This window comes from Onychomys torridus, chromosome 1 (assembly GCF_903995425.1).
Source record: "Onychomys torridus chromosome 1, mOncTor1.1, whole genome shotgun sequence".
Classification (NCBI taxonomy): Eukaryota; Metazoa; Chordata; class Mammalia; order Rodentia; family Cricetidae; genus Onychomys; species Onychomys torridus.
The window spans coordinates 94,405,929-94,421,660 of NC_050443.1; the positions used below are offsets into that span (position 1 = coordinate 94,405,929).

Here is a 15,732-nt window from a genome sequence, read left to right on the forward strand (position 1 = left end):
GAGGCCAGCTTGGGACTCACAGTAAGACCCTATTTTGACAACCAAAGTCTGGGGAGTCATTCAGTGGTAAAGAGCTTGCCCAGCAATCCCAAAGTCCTGAGTTCCATCCCCAGCACAGCAAAACTGAAATCTGCATGCATGACATTTTCTGCACCCCAGTCTCCTAGGAAAGCAGACCTTCTCCTTCTGTCCTTAAATTTGTGGTCCCATGTCCCCTTCTGTCACTAAGTCTGTGGTCTCTGTGTCTGAGAAGCCCACGCTAGGGTACCTCCAGGCCTCTCCCCTGAGCCCGGAAAGGTTGAACTAATATGTGACTGTAGGAAAATCACTTTACCCTACGAGTCCAATTTCTACAGCCAAAATAAAATAATGGTAAGAACTGAACCAGATCATGTTCATGAAACACTCTGCAGACAATAAAAACATTCATTCAAAATGCTTCTCTTTCCCAGAAGTCAAAAAGCAAATGTTTTGACAGCCATGTGACAAGAGGCAAACACCACCATATTCCTCCAGACTCTTCCCTCTGCCAATATTTACCTACAATGCCATGCCAGTCCTAGATCACAATAAGTCACCCACTATCCCACATCCTAGCCGGTCCCCCCAGCTGCCCACCCTCCCAAACTGTGACATGACCTAGAGTCTTGCACATGCCATACAATGATCCACCACTGAGTAGGAACCCCCCATCCTTTTCTTTTTACTTTGACATTTGAATCCAGTCTCACTAAATAGCACCAACTGGCTTTGAACTCGCTTGCTCTGTAGCCCAAGAAGATCTGAGATTTGCCATCTCCTGCTTCCTGCTCATAATCTTTCCAAAACCCTAAGAAGTGCGAAATGTGTCTCCTCAATATGTGAAGAGAAGGGAAGGGCTGTCGTGAGGCACAGCGGGTGGTGGTTATTATTTTCTTTTGTAGTGTTGGGAACAGAACCCAGGCATCATTGGCATGCTAGGCAAGCATTCTCCCTCTGAGTTACCCATCCTCCAGCACTATCAATGCAGAAAAGACTCACACTACCCTCTGCACACACAGATCTACCTGCTGCAGGGGCAACTGGCTCCCCCATGGGTCAAGAGCCATAAGCAGCTTTAATCAGTTTTCTTAGAGGTTTCTCCAGCTCTTTGGAGGGCCTGTTTTGAGAGTGTGATGCAAACCACAGGTTTAAATCCTTCCTCCAGCTTTCTACAGAACACTCGGTGTTAGTGCTTTCCCACAGACTTGGTGCTAACTAAATCCATGATCTGGCTTTCCCTTTTGATAAAGCCACCAGGAAGTGCAAGGTCGAGTGTGGGATTATACCAAAACCAGCAAAGTGGGAGAACCTGCTTGCCCTTCAACAATGAGGCTTCGGGACTTCCATTTCAAATACACGTATGCCATTAGCACCATAATTCACTGTGAGACTGTCAATTTCTGGTTTGAAATAAAGTTCTGGAAATGTTGTGTCCAAGTTTCAATAGTTTTCCTAAAAGGCCTTCCAGCTAATAGGGACGTCCCCCTTGACATCTGTCACATGTGGGCCGCTCTTCACTGCCTCTTTAAATTGATTGAGAAATGAGGCGTTGCAGGTAAAAGGCGCATCCTGAAAACTGGGTATGGTCTGCAGCAGGGTGTCTCTGGAGGAGTCTAGAAGCCACGGCTCTCCCCTAGCCCAGCTCTCCCTGCTTCTCCCTAGGCACCACTTGGCCTCCCTTCACCGCACCCTGTCCAGAGGGCCCTGAGCCTGCACACTCCTATACTGTGCTTTATAATAGGGCATGGTGCCGATGAGTCATCTGGACGCTGGAGGTAGACCGAGCAGAGTTCTCCAGAGAACACCGCCGGACTGCGCTATACCCTTGCCAGACCCTGTAACCTACCCCTTCATTTGTAAGTTACCCCACAAAATAAACCTCCCTTTTAACTACGTGGAGTGGCCTTAATAATTTCACCAATAACTGTCTCACCCACCCTCCCAAAAAAAGACATGAAATAGCATATTTAAAAAACCATGACAAGTCTGGCGGGGAGGGGGGGGATTGGAAAAGAAACAAGTTTTATAATGTAGATTTGTTGATTTGTCTCCTTTTGTTTGACAAAGGGGCTCAAATAACCCAGGCTGGCTTCTTACAATTCAATATATATATCTGAAGATGGCCTTGAACTCTTGGACCCTCCTGCCTTTACCTCCAAAATGCTGGAATTGCTGGCTGAACACACTGTCTTATACTGCAGTTTTGTTTTGTCGTTGTGTTTTGGAGACAGAGACGCCAATAGCCCAGAGTCTCATGTAGCCCAGACAGGGCTCTAACTCAGTGTGTCACCAAGGAAGACCTTGAACTCTTGATGGCCTTACCTCCTACTCCCAAGTGCTAAGATTAATGTGCCGCCACACTACATTTCACTACAGCACTTTCAATGGCACCCCCTTCCTTTCTACTTCGCATGGAGGACCTGCAAGCTATGTTACGGGCTCTGCCCCAGGATGTTTCAGGCCACAGTGCTGGGGAAACAAGGAAAAAACAGCTCACTCCAAGCCTTCAGTGTGTCTTTCCCAAGTCCTACTACCTAGGGAATGGCATCTGCACAGGATGGCCCCACAAGTCCCCGAAGATAAGGCTGGAGGACCTGAAGCTAGGTGGCACCTTGTGTAATCAGCTGGTCCCTGTCAGGACCTTGGAGCAAAGTCAGAAGATGCCAAGGGAAGCCAAGGAAAGAGGGGGTCTAGTCCCATGGCCAGTACATGAGGAAATCCCCAGATGTAGAGAGCTAAGCTCAAGAGACCAAGTAGCCAGAAAAGGCTGCCTGAGCCTCTACCGGCCAGGTTCCTGCTTTGAGTATTGCCGTTGACAATGAGTAACTACATCCAAAATGCCGGAGTCCAAACACCAGCCCCGACAGGCCCACTCCTGGCTTCCCTGCTTCTGTTCCATACACAAGTCTCCTCTCTAGCCGGGAATTTTAAAGACTGAACTACTTAATGAACACCCAAGGTTTCTTGGGGATATAGCCTCTTCCACAAATAAGGACAGACGATTGGGTGCCCAGCCTCAGAAGCAGTGAACAGGTCTGCCCTCAAGGAGCAGCCTTTGAGCAGGGTGTGTTGCCCACACCTCCTCTATCACACAAGTATCTCAGGTAGAAGGATCATTCACAGAGCAGCCCTAGAGCTGGGCCTATGGCTCAGACCTGTAAAATCCCAGCTATCTGTAAACTAAGGCAAGATTGCAAGTTCAAGGCTGGCCTAGGCAACTCAGTGAGAGTCTGTCTCAAAATGAAAATTTTAAAAAGGCTGGGGGGTGGGGGATGCATAGTTTCCTGACGAGTATTTGCCTAACATGCTTGAGCACCTAGGTTCATTACATGAGGCTATGTCTCAAAACAAAACAAAAAGCTAGGTACAGTGATACATGCCTATAATCCTACGCTAGGAAAGCTGAGGCAGGGGAATATTACGTGTTCCAGGCCAGCTGGGCTACAGCTGTAAATAAACTAGCAGTTCCTGGATTTTCCCAAGAACTCAAAGAGATGAAGTTAGCATCATGTGGTGCTTAACTAGCTCTTAGGGAGCTACAAAGTTCAAGGTCAGCTTGGGCTATGCTGCAAGGCCAGTCTTTATTAAAAAAAAAAAAAAAAAGATTAAGGCCAAGCATGGTGGCACACATCTTTAATCCTAGCACTAGAAAGGCAGAGGCAAGCGGATCTCTGTGAGTTCGAGATCACCCTGGTTTACGTGAGTTCCAGGACAGCCATAGCAATATAGTGAGATTTTGTATCAATAAGACCAGGAGCTGGATAAGAGCCCTGGCTGCTCTTCCAGAGGACCCAAGTTCAATTCCCAGCACCCACATGGTAGCTCACAACTGTCTGTAACTCCAGCTCCAGGAGATCCAATACACTCACACAGCCATACATGCAGGCAAAACACCAATTTGTATAAATTGAAAATAAATGAATCATAGGAAGAAAGAAAGAAAGAAAGAAAGAAAGGAAGGAAGGAAGGAAGGAAGGAAGGAAGGAAGGAAGGAAGGAAGGAAGGAAGAAAGAAAGAAAGAAAGAAAGAAAGAGGGGCTGGAGAGATGGCTCAGAGGTTAAGAGCACTACTTGTTCTTCCAAAGGCCCCAAGTTCAATTCCCAGCAACCACATGGTGGCTCACAACTATCTGTAATGAATTCTGGTGCCCTCTTCTGGCCTGCAGGGATATGTGCAGACAGAACACTGAATATATAAATAAATAAATAAATTGGAAAAGAGAGAGAGAGAGAGAGAGAGAGAGAGAAAGAAAGGAATGAAGGAAGGAAGGAAGGAAGGAAGGAAGGAAGAAAGAGAAGGAAAGAAAGAAAGAAAGAAAGAGAAGGAAAGAGAGAAAGAGAGAAAGAAAGAAAGAAAGAAAGAAAGAAAGAAAGAAAGAAAGAAAGGGGCTAGAGAGGTGGCTCAGCAGTTAAGAGCACTGACTACCGCTCTTTCAGAGAATCCAGGTTCAATTCCCAGCACCCACATAACAGCTGAGCTACCTGTAATTCCAAGATCTGACACCCTCACACAGACATACATTTGCAGGCAAAATACCAATGTGTTGTAGAATATTGTTTTAAGATGTGTTACATTGGTTTATGCTGTGGAATATTTGTTTAATAATGCAATGATGTGTTGCATTCTTTTATGTTGCATTTGTGAAGCTGTGCTACTTTGCCTGTCTAAAACACCTGATGATCTAATAAGTAGCTGAATGGCCAGTAGCAAGGCAGAAGAAAGTATAGATGGGCTGGCAGGCAGAGAGAATAAATACAAAGAAATCTGAGAGGAGAAAAAGAAGAGCAAGAGGGATCAAGGAGAAGGACATCAGGGGCCAGCCACCCAGCTACACAGCCAGCCATAGAGTAAGAAGGAAAGTAAGATACACAGAAATAAGAAAAGGAAAGGGCCCAGAGACAAAAGGTAGATGGGCTAATTTAGGTTAAGAAAAGGTGGCAAGAAACAAGCCAAGCTGAGTACCGAAGGAGATGCTATGTGGGGCTTACACCACTGCCGGGTTCCTAGTAAGTACCTCACAAACACTAGCACTGACTGTCAGCACCGGCAGCTCAGAATCCATGGCTTTTATTTAAAGGGTAACTGGAACAAGGTGTGAGCAATAGTTTCTAAAAGCAGTGAGCGCTTTGACATTTCACCTCTAAACCTCTCTTTAAAATGGAAGGACTTGCCTTTACAGTGTGCTCCAGCCATAAACTACAAAGGAAGGGGCCTGCCATCATACATGGTCACACACAACAGTACTCTCTCCATCTCCTTCATGTTTTCTCTTCTACATTCTTATTCCATTTACTCTACACAAGAGGCTACAGAATCAAGTCAACTTCTTACATTTCTTTTTAAAGATGTTATAATGACTAATAGTTTAAACAGGTTTAAATTTTTAAAACTATCAAAATATATTATATATATCAAAATATTTTATACTATATATTATATAATATATTTTCTTGGATCTTTGAGTGTAAATTATGAAAATCATGGTATCAAAGTCTTCTTACTGCCACATGTTTTGTCTCAAAATTAAATAATTGATTAAGAAAAAAAAAAGAAACAAGCCAAGTGAAGGCTGGGCATTTATAATTAAGAATAAGCCTTCATGTGTGATTTATTTGGGAGCTGGGCCGAGGGCCCCCAAAGAGCTAAGAGCAAAAACAGCAAACAACATTTTGGAATTCCAATGTGGGCCTGTAGAAAGCTGAACAACACCAACAAACATAGGTACTGGGATTAAAGGCATGTGCCATCACCACCTGGTCACAAAACCTTTTCTTAAAGGGGATGTCTGCACTACTTTACCTGCAGTTGGGAGAATCATTAATGCAAAATGTAGCCAAAAGTGCAGAAATAAACATTTCATAGTTCAAGGTTTTCTGCCCCAAGAAACAGACTCTAGATTAAAATCTCTGCTACACAGGACGCAGTGGCACACACCTGTGATCCCAGGCCTGGGGAGATGGAGACAAGAGGACTCTGAATTCAAGACCAGTCTAAGAACCACAGTAAGATCTTATCTCAGAAAACTGGGGACAAGGCTTGGAGGGGACACACTTGTCTAGTATGTGCTATCCCCTGTGGTCATACCTCATTACTCCAAAGAAATTAAAAAACAAACAAAAACCAAACCATGAAAGGAGGAGGGGACTTGTGAGAAAGAAGGGATCCAGAGGGAATGGGAGTGGGTAGGAGAATAATGGGGGACAAATATGATCTGGACTCATTATACAACTTGACAGGATCTGGAATCATCTGGGAAACATGCTTCCAGGAAGATCTGTGATTTATTCATTCATTCAGATTGTGTTAGTTTCTGATATTGAAACAGAAAGACCCCCCCAAAAAAAGTCAGAAGCACTATTCCTGGGCTTGAAAAGGAGAAAGCCAGTGGGGCAAGCACTTTCCTCATGACTGTTGGGGCAGTGTGAGCAGCTCCTTCAATTCCTGCCACTTTGACTCCCTGCCTTGAAAGACTGTGACCTTGAACTGTGAGCCAAAATACACCCTTCTGTGGCTCTATGAATGAGAATGGCCCCCACAGGCTCATATTTCTGAATGCTTAGTCACCAGGGAATGGAACCATTTGAAAGGATTAGAAGGATTAGGAGTTCTGGCCTTGCTGGAGGAAATGTGTGGGAGTAAAGAGCCCATGCCAGGCCCAAGCTCTCTCCCTGTGGATCAGGATGTAGCTCTCAGTTATTGCTCCAGCGCCATGCTTGACCCATGCTCTCTGCCATAAAAATAATGGACTGACCCTCTGAAACTGTAAGCAAGTCCCCAATTAAATGCTCTCCTTTAGAAGAGTTGCCCATGGTCACAGTGTCTCTTCACAAAATAGAACAGTGACTAAGACACCTTCCTTCAATACGTTGTTCCTGTCCAGGCATTTGATCACAGCTACAGGAAAGAAACTAAGGCATACATGCATGGCTTTGTCAAAAATTAAAAGAAAAACAAAATACCTCTGTTAAGTACCAGGAACAATCGTCACATCCTGAAAACACCACACACCTTTCCTTCCACTGGGGAAACAGTCAGACATGACTCTGTTCTCTCAGACTTTACTGACAAATCCAGAAATTCTCAGTCTAAGAAAGCACACAGGGCCAGGCAGAGGGTTCAGTAAGCAGAAAGTACTCACTACCAACCCTGACAGGTACTCACTACCAACCCCGACAATGACCTGAGTTTGATCCCCCTTCTCCAGGAACCACATGATGCAATGAGAGAACAGACTCCCCAGGATTGTCCTCTAACCTCTACATACTCCATGGTACACTGTGAACAATCCTTTTCTACACTATGAATATGAATTACTCTCATTTGCTAATAAAAACCTGATTGGCCAATAGCTGGGCAGGAAGAGATTGGGCTCAAGAGCCAGACTAGGAGAATGCTGGGAAGAAGAAGGGCAGAGTCAGAGAATCACCAGCAAATGCAGAAAAGATGAGAATGTCGTACTGAGAAAAGGTACCAAGCCACGTGTATAAACATAGATAAGAATTATGGGTTAATTTAAGTGTAAGAGCTAGTTAGTAATAAGCCTGAGCTATCAGCCAAACATTTATAATTAATATAAGCCTCTGTGTGGTGATTTGGGAAGTGGCTGCTGGGTATTTGGGAACAGGTGGTTGGAACAGGAAATGTCCAGTTACACACTATGGCACACCGAGACACACACACACACACACACACACACACACACACACACACACAAAAAAAAAAAAAAAAAACCCGCACACACTCTTAGAATATAATAACTTGTTTAGAAAAAAACCACAAACTCTTTAGAAAGCATATAAGTGCAAAACTTCATGGGTTGTGGGGCAAGGAGGAAGATAATTAATCCGAAATATGGAGGCATCTTCAGAAATTATAATGTAGAAAACACAGCAGCTACCATAGGATCCCAGCACATAGACACCATCAGCCTCTGAGGGTGGAGGCCACTATCAATGTTGCTGTGGGTAGGCCTTCCAGAAAGTATGGGAGAATTCAGATGGGGGGACAGAATTACCAAAGGAGAGTTACACCAGGGATGAAAGCCAGATGATGGGGACAACAGCCTAGAGTCTTACAGACTGCACAAATCCCAGCTCAAGACTACACTGTAAACCGCTCACAACCTCTCCTCACTACCCCAATAGGTGACATTGTGATACAGACCTGGACCTCTCCCTCTCACCTCCACAGAAACTCTGCTCCAGTAACTGCCCAGTCTCTTACCTACACCATCTATTTCTCCTTCTCCCACCAGAACAAAAGATGTTGTACAATCTTCCCCTGAAAAGAGAAAATCCCTCCCTCAACCCACACAATCTAAGCTGTCAGCCAATGTCTGGACTCCTCTTTGCAACAAAACTCCCATGAAGATGTGATGTCCTTCCTGGACAGGTGTTTCCCACCTACTTCCTCAGCCATGGGCTCCCGTCAGCTATGTACTAGAGGTTCCGGTGACTATACGTCTGCTGTGGAATAATTCTCTTGTACACTGTAAAGATTTGTCACTCAAATTGTTTTAGTAAAATGCTGATTGGCCAGTAGCCAGGCAGGAAGTATAGGTGGGCAATGAAAATAAGGATGATGGGAAGGAGTAGGGTAGAGTCAGGAGTCACCAGCCAGAAGCAGTGGGAACAGGAGATGAATGTGTCATGCTAATAAAGGTACCACCATATGGCAGAACATAAATAAGGAATATGAGTTAACTTAAAATGTAAGAGTGAGCTAGTAACAAGCCTAAGCTATTGGCTGAGCATTTATAATTCATATTTAGCCTCTGAGTCCGTTATTTGGGACCTGGTGGTTGGAACAGAAAAAATGCGATTATAACACATCTTCTTACCTTCTCAGTCTCTCCTCTTAAGTTTACCCCTTTACCAACCTCAAACATTGCACATCCCCAGGCTTAGAGTATTGCACTAGTTAGTTTCTATAATCAACTTGACACAAACCAGAGTAACCTGGGAAAAAAGAACCTCAACTGAAGAATTGCCTCTGATGGGCATGTCTGTGGGAAATTGTCTTGATTGGTGATTGATGTGGAAAGGCCCAGCCTGCTGTGGACCATACTATCCTTGACAGGTAAGCATAAGAAAATTGGGCTGGCAAGCCAGAGTCAATAAGCAGCCTTCCTCCAGGCTTCTGCTTCAGTTCCTGCTCTGACTTCCTTTACTGATGAACTGTGACCCAAAGTATAAACTGAAATAAACCCATTTCTTCCCTAATTTCCTTCACCATGCTTTTTGGTCATGGTGTTTACCACAGCAACAGAAAGCAAAGCAGGACAGAATTTTTTGGTCTGAACTTGTCCTTGATGACATCATCTACTCCTCATGGCATCATACAACTGCTATCTATAAATGGGGTATCCGCAAACCTCTCTCACTCTCAACCCCAAGCTTCAGACTCATACATATGTATCAACCTTCCTAACGGTGAGACCATTTAACATAATTCCTCATGTTGTGGTGACACCAACCACAAAATTATTTTCATTGCTATTTCCTAACAGTAATTTTGCCACTGTTATGAACTGTAATATCCATGTTTTCCTGCTACGAGTTGTAATGTAAATATTCACATTTTCTGATGGTCTTAGGGTAACCCCGTGAAAGAGTTGTTATACCCCAACAGGGATCACGACCCACAGGTTGAAAACCACTGATCTATATGCTATATTCCTATTTTAATGTAAAACAGCAAAATAAGATCTTTTTGTGTGTTGTTGTTTTTCAAGACAGGGTTTTCTGCTGTCCTGGAACTTGTTCTGTAGACCAGCTGGCCTCATACTCACAGAGATCTGCCTGCCTCTCCTTCCCAAGTACTGGGATCAAAGGTATTCGCCACCACTGCCTGGCATACATCTTTTTTTTTTTTTTTTAAATCATCTATTCAAGCTTGTTTCTCCCCCAGCCGTCTCATCTCAAAGATATGGGCACCAGCTGTTCAGGTACTCTCACCTCTAGGAGTCATCTGTGTGCATGGGTAAGTGTGTACATGTGTACTTGTGTGTGTTCTTGTGTGTACAGGTGCACATGCACATGAATGCATATGTATGTGTATACCTGTGAATATAAAAGCCAGAAGACATGTCAACCTCATGTGTTGTTTTTCAGATGTCCATCTTGTTTTTTGAGACAGCTCCTCTCACTGGGACCTGCTTACAGATTAGACTAGGAGGACAGGCCAGCAAGCCCTAGATTTCCTGTCTCCACCACTCCAGAGCTAGGATTACAACTGCATGTGACTACACTGGATTTTTATGGGATCTAAAGTGAGTCCTCATGCTTGTGTGACAAACACTTTATGAACTATGTCCCTAGAAGTCATCTTTGAATATTCTTTCTCTCAGACAGCATCCGATCCGCTAGAAAGGTCTGTAAACACTACATCCAAAGCACAGCCTGAATCTGACGACTGTTCTCCATTTCTGTGCTCTACTCTCCACTAGAGTCTTCTCTGGACCACAACCACAGCCTCCTACTCCTCCCCTGCCCCCCTGGCACAGCTGTCCACACAGACCCCATTCTTCCTAATACTGCGAAGCATAGCATACCACTTTCCCGTTTAAAACCCTCTGAGTTCTCCCTGGGCTCAGAATATAGCTTACAGCCATTTACCACGGTCCAGCTTCATAATTTACCTCCCTACATGTGACCCCCCTTTAGTGCCACTCTCCCTTGGTCACCTTCGAGCCACACGAGCCTCTCTGCTCATTGAACTTGAAGGGTTTTGTGACTTAAAACATTTTTCTGAAATGTTTTGCCCCTAGGGGTCATCACAGCAAGGATCCTTCTCATCATTCCAACTTCAAATGTCACCTGCTCAGAAGAAGTCATCACGGCCTTCAAATTCAACAAGTCATCCAATCATTCCAAATCGCATCCTCTCATGTTAATTTTCTGCACAGCAGTCGCTGCTACCCGCTATTATTATTGCTCACTCTTTGTTTCCTTTCCTCCTGCGGGCTTCAAATCAGCGAGCAGCAACAGTGAGTACCTCCCTTCCATAAATCTCATCCATCAGTCTCAGCCACTACACAAGAGTCCCAAGCGGGGAAGGAGGCTTTCTTCACATATTCTGATCCAGGTCTAAACAGTGTTTCCAAGTTGGTGTAGAAATGAATTCTGAATCACGGTCCCCCACAGTACACCTAGTGCCAGTCAAACCACCGGCCGGAAGACCTTTGGCTAGTTCATTCATTCGATAAACAAACATTTACCGAGCTCCTACTCTATGCCAGTGGGGCAAAGGATCAAAGGCAAGTTCTCACTCCCAAGAACCACAGGTAGCAGAGCGAGGAACGCGGCAACACAGGCACCTTCCCCGAGCGGAAAAGATTAAGACTGTACGCGTGTCCCTTATAGCTCCGAGAGCAGATCCACAGGGCCCAACAGACCCAGAGTAACTGGTGGAGCAACACCCCGCGGCTGGGGCGCCAAAGCTCCCACTCTACTAGCCCAGGCAGAGCCGACCGACAGTCCGCCTTCGTCGGCATTAAGCGCCCGCCGAAGACGCGCGGGTAGAGTTCCAGGAATCTCATTGGCTGACCGGGAGCCCCACCCCCATCCCATCCCTAAGGAGCAAGGATGCAGCCGCCGGGGTCGCGCTCCGACTCTCCTGGCGATCCCAGCCAGCGCGGCCAGACACCACCTTCCACTAGCGTCGCCGCCCCTCTTCCCCCTCCCCCACGCCCAAGCCCTGAGGCCACTCTCCCGAGCCACACGAGCCCTACTCCCTGACACCCGCCTCTGTGCCCAACGCTTGCCCCGAGGGTAGGCGTGTCCCGGGAGCCGTGGAGTTGGCTAGCTCGGCCCGCGGGCCGGCGGGCGGGAGAGCGGGCTGGACCGGGCCAGGCCCCCTGCGGCGCTGCGAACCCGGGTGCACAGCCGTCCCCGCGCCCGCCACCCTCGGGCACACAAACCCCGAGCGCCCAGCCCGCCGAGGCTGCGGAGGAGCGAGTCAGGTGCGGCCGCGATGCGGGCTTACTCACTCGATGAAGAAGCTGGCGCCCTCCTCCGTGAAGCCCTCCTCCCAGCCGCGCGGCAAGTCTGCGGGAAGGCGAGAAAAGTCGGTCAAACTCGCGCGGCCGTGGCGTCCCCCGCCCCCGTCGCCCCCCGCTGGCCCCGGGCCCACCTGAGCGGATCATGTGACCCGAGTTGACGGGCTCGCCGGTACGCGGGTGCAGCCAAGTCGTGCAGCGGAGCTGGTCACTGCGGGAGACGTGCACCTGTTAGCGCCACCGCCCCCCACGCCCGCCCCGGGCCCCGGGCCCCCAGCGCCCGACCCCACCCGAGTGCTGCCGCCCCTCGCGCACTTGATAAAGAAGACGCGGCCGTCCCGACATACGCCGTACGACCAGTGCTCAGGTAGGGTGTCCCGCCCGACCGCCGCCGCCATGTTCGCCCAGCACCAGAGCCCCAGGCCGGGGGAGGGGGGAGGGGGAAGGGGCGGGGCAAGGGGCGGGGCGGGGCGAGTGGGAGATAGGGGTGCCTGAAGTTGGACAGAATGGGAGGGGCAAGAAACAGGGGAGCTGGAGTAGAAAGAAGTGGGATGAGGATAGGGAGGGGTGGGACAAGACGTGGGGAGGGGTCCGGGAAGTTGGAAGGAGCGAGGCGGCGAGGCAAAGAGTGGGAAGGGGCTGGGACACAGTGGGGAGCTGCACCCCACTGTGTTCTTCCGTGCTGGCTGCAGCGTGGGCTCCCAGCCTTGGTGACTCGCGGTCTGGTGCCTGAGCACCGAGGTCGCTGCCGGTAACTCCAAAGTTCACTAGGGCAGGGGACGGCTGGAGCGCTGGGCCCCTCAGCCTTTGTCCCCGAGACCCGCGGGCGATGGAGCAGACTGCCACCCCACACCCTTGCTTCAGGAAAACCAGCCAACCTGCACGCCGAAACTTCTTTTCCCCGGAAGTGTGCTTCTTAGCCTAGGAACACCGAACAGGTTTCTGCAGGATTCCGGAGCAGCCTTCAAGGCTTCTGGAAAATAAGGGAAAAGCTTGCCTGTGGTTCTAGCTCTGGTAGACTGAAGCAGGAAGGTTGTTGCGAGTCGGGAGACAGCCAAAGCTGCTTAAGAGAGTTTCAGGACAGCATGGTCTACTATGAGACACTGTCTCAAAACAAACAAACAAACAAACAAACAAACAAAACACCGAAAAGTAAAGAATGAGGTCTAGAAGGGGCTGTGTGTAGAGTAGGTGGAGCAGCTAGCTTCTTTGGAACCTGGCGCACAATGGGTGCTCTAGTAGCCGCTAGGACAATCTTGCATTCATTTTCCCCATCTCACAGCAGGGACAAGGGCCAAGACCAAACTGGTCCTCTCCATGCCCCCACACATCTGAAGCTGCAGAGATCACAGGCTGCTTCTGCCTTCAGTTTTCACAAGTGACAAAAAAGAGGTGCCGTCTGGATTTCCCTGCTCTCGCTTTGGAAGGGCTGTCAGCCCTCAGTCTGTAACATTTGCCTCTTTTAAGTATTCAACTCTTGGGGGGCTCCCCTGAACCCCCAGAGCAAAGGAGACCCTTCTGCCCCCTTATCTCACTTGTTTGCACCTAATTGACATTTGTGTGTTTACTCTCTTGTTCTCCCAAAAACTAAATGTGTCAACTGGAAAGAGAAGGGGCCTTGGTCTGCCCCAAACTACAGGGGCCTGAACAATTCTGGCGCATGCTTTCAGTAACTCCGCCGGGAGAATGTGAACCGCTAAGACACCCTGTCCTGTCACACTGCAAGTGGGTGGAGCAGGAAGCTAGGCTCCTGGGCAAGGGTCAGGCGAGCCTTGCAGGGACACAGACTGCAGGTCTGAAGAGGCTGACCTGAGAGTGTGACTCAGAGTGGGCACCGGAATGAGAGAGGTGGGGATAGGCTGGACCCCGGAAGAAGGCACAGCTGGAGCAGTCCAGATGAACCTAACGGAGTGCAGGGCCACCTGTGGGAGGGGTGTGGAGGGCTAGGAAAAGCATAAAGGGATCCTTCCTCTGCAGCAGCTAATACAGAGAGAGCAGCTGGGTGATTGGGAGTGCAGGGCCTTCTGTCTCTGACCCAGTTCTTGACCAAATGAACATAGAAAAATAGCATCTTTGTTATTAAACACTGATTTAAAAACAATATATTAAATGGGCAAGGATATGAACACACAGTTAATAGAAATGAAACACAAGTGGCTTTTAAGTAAATGGGAAGATAATTGACCGTTGCATAATATCAAGTATACACATGAAAATGACCGTGGGATTCTGTTTTGTAGATGTTGGGTTGGATTTTTCTCTTTTTTTAAGTCTTGTTCATTGCTACTGGGACTATAAAATGATTCTGCCTCCTTGAAGGCAATTTGGCAGCAGCTGTTACAAGTAAATACACATTGCTTTGACCAGGCAACTCCACCACCAGGAGATATCCTGCAGGAAATGTTATATCCCTTCAGTGTGGCTCAACGGCTAAGAGTGCATACTACTGTTGAAGAGGACCTGGGTTCAGTTCCCAGGACCTACTGGTGAGTCACAACCTTTTCGCACTCCTTTTCCAAGGGATCTTACACCTTCTTCTGAACTTTGAGCACACTGCACACGTGTGGTGCACATGAATGCATGCAGGTAAAATGTATGTAAATAAAATAAAAAATATTTTAATCATATGCTACCATATGTCTCTGAAAGTGTACTCATGAGGAGTTACTCCAGAAAATTAGATGTTTTTATTTCCTCATAAAAATGTGTGTATGATCATTTACAGCAGCTTCATCTGTAAGGGCAAAAACTAGAAATGGCCTCCTAAGGCTGGGTGGTTAAATAACCAGTCCATCTCTTCTCCACAGAATTTGGCTTCACAACAAAAACCTGATACACAGCCACGTGGGTGGATCTCAAGATGTTAATACCAGGAGCTGGAGAGATGATTCAGCGGTTAAGAGCACTGGCTACTCTTCCAGAGGACCTAGGTTCAATTCCCAGCACCCACATGTCAGCTCACAACTGTCTGTAACTCCAGTTCCAGGGAATCTGACACCCTCACACAGACATGCAGGCAGGTAAAACACCAATGCATATAAAATAAAAAGAAATGTAAACCATTTTTAAAAATTTTTTAAAAGAAAGCCAAAGTGCTAGTTAGTTTTAAAAAAAAAAAAAAAGTTCATACCAGCTCGTTGGTAGTTGCAAGTGCCTTTGATCCCAGCATCCAGAGGCAGAGGCAGGTAGATCTCTGAATCTGAGGCTTGTCTGGTCTACACAGCTAGTTCCAGGACAGCCAGGGCTACACAGAGAAACCCTGTCTTGAAAAACAAAAACAAACAAAAAAGATCTTATTACCAAGTTTTCAAAGAGCAAAGTCAGCCTTAAAAAATCACATTTGACTTTACAGCATTCTCAAAATCCAATACCCAATATTGATTTTAAAAATTCATTAGTGCTGGGCATGGTGGCACATGCCTTTACTCCCAGCACTGGGGAGGCAGAGGCAGGTGGATCTCTGAGTTCAAAGCCACTCTACAGAGTAAGCTCCAGGACTGTCAGGAGTACATAGAGAAACCCTGTTTCACAAAACAAAAAAACAGGGGGCTAGAGAGATGGCTAGAAGTCTCAGTGTTTAAGAGCACTGTCTGCTCATCTGAAGACCCCAAGTTTGATTACCAGCCCACATGTCTACTCACAACCATCAAACTCCAGTTCCATGGGATCTGATGCCCTCTCTGGCCTCTGAGGGCACTGCATGCACATGGTAC

General features: G+C 47.2%; 1 protein-coding gene and 1 long non-coding RNA gene across 8 annotated transcripts in view; one reads left to right on the forward strand and one right to left on the reverse strand.

Moving 5' to 3' along the window:
- Positions 1-12,432, reverse strand: part of Plekha7 (pleckstrin homology domain containing A7) — a 185,333-nt gene extending 172,901 nt beyond the window's left edge. For all 7 annotated transcript variants that reach the window (XM_036190159.1, XM_036190150.1, XM_036190140.1 and 4 more), the window contains exons 1-3: positions 12,335-12,432; positions 12,154-12,230; positions 12,011-12,068 (exon numbers count right to left, since the gene is read on the reverse strand). In XM_036190159.1, the coding sequence (XP_036046052.1) occupies positions 12,011-12,068; positions 12,154-12,230; positions 12,335-12,417 (218 nt within the window). In that variant the 5' untranslated portion in view covers positions 12,418-12,432. The remainder of the gene's footprint in view (positions 1-12,010; positions 12,069-12,153; positions 12,231-12,334) is intronic.
- Positions 11,667-14,933, forward strand: LOC118585526. The gene is made up of 3 exons (XR_004945206.1): positions 11,667-12,386; positions 14,387-14,505; positions 14,827-14,933. It is a non-coding gene; the product is annotated as an uncharacterized LOC118585526 (long non-coding RNA).
- The last annotated feature ends 799 nt before the right edge of the window (positions 14,934-15,732 follow it).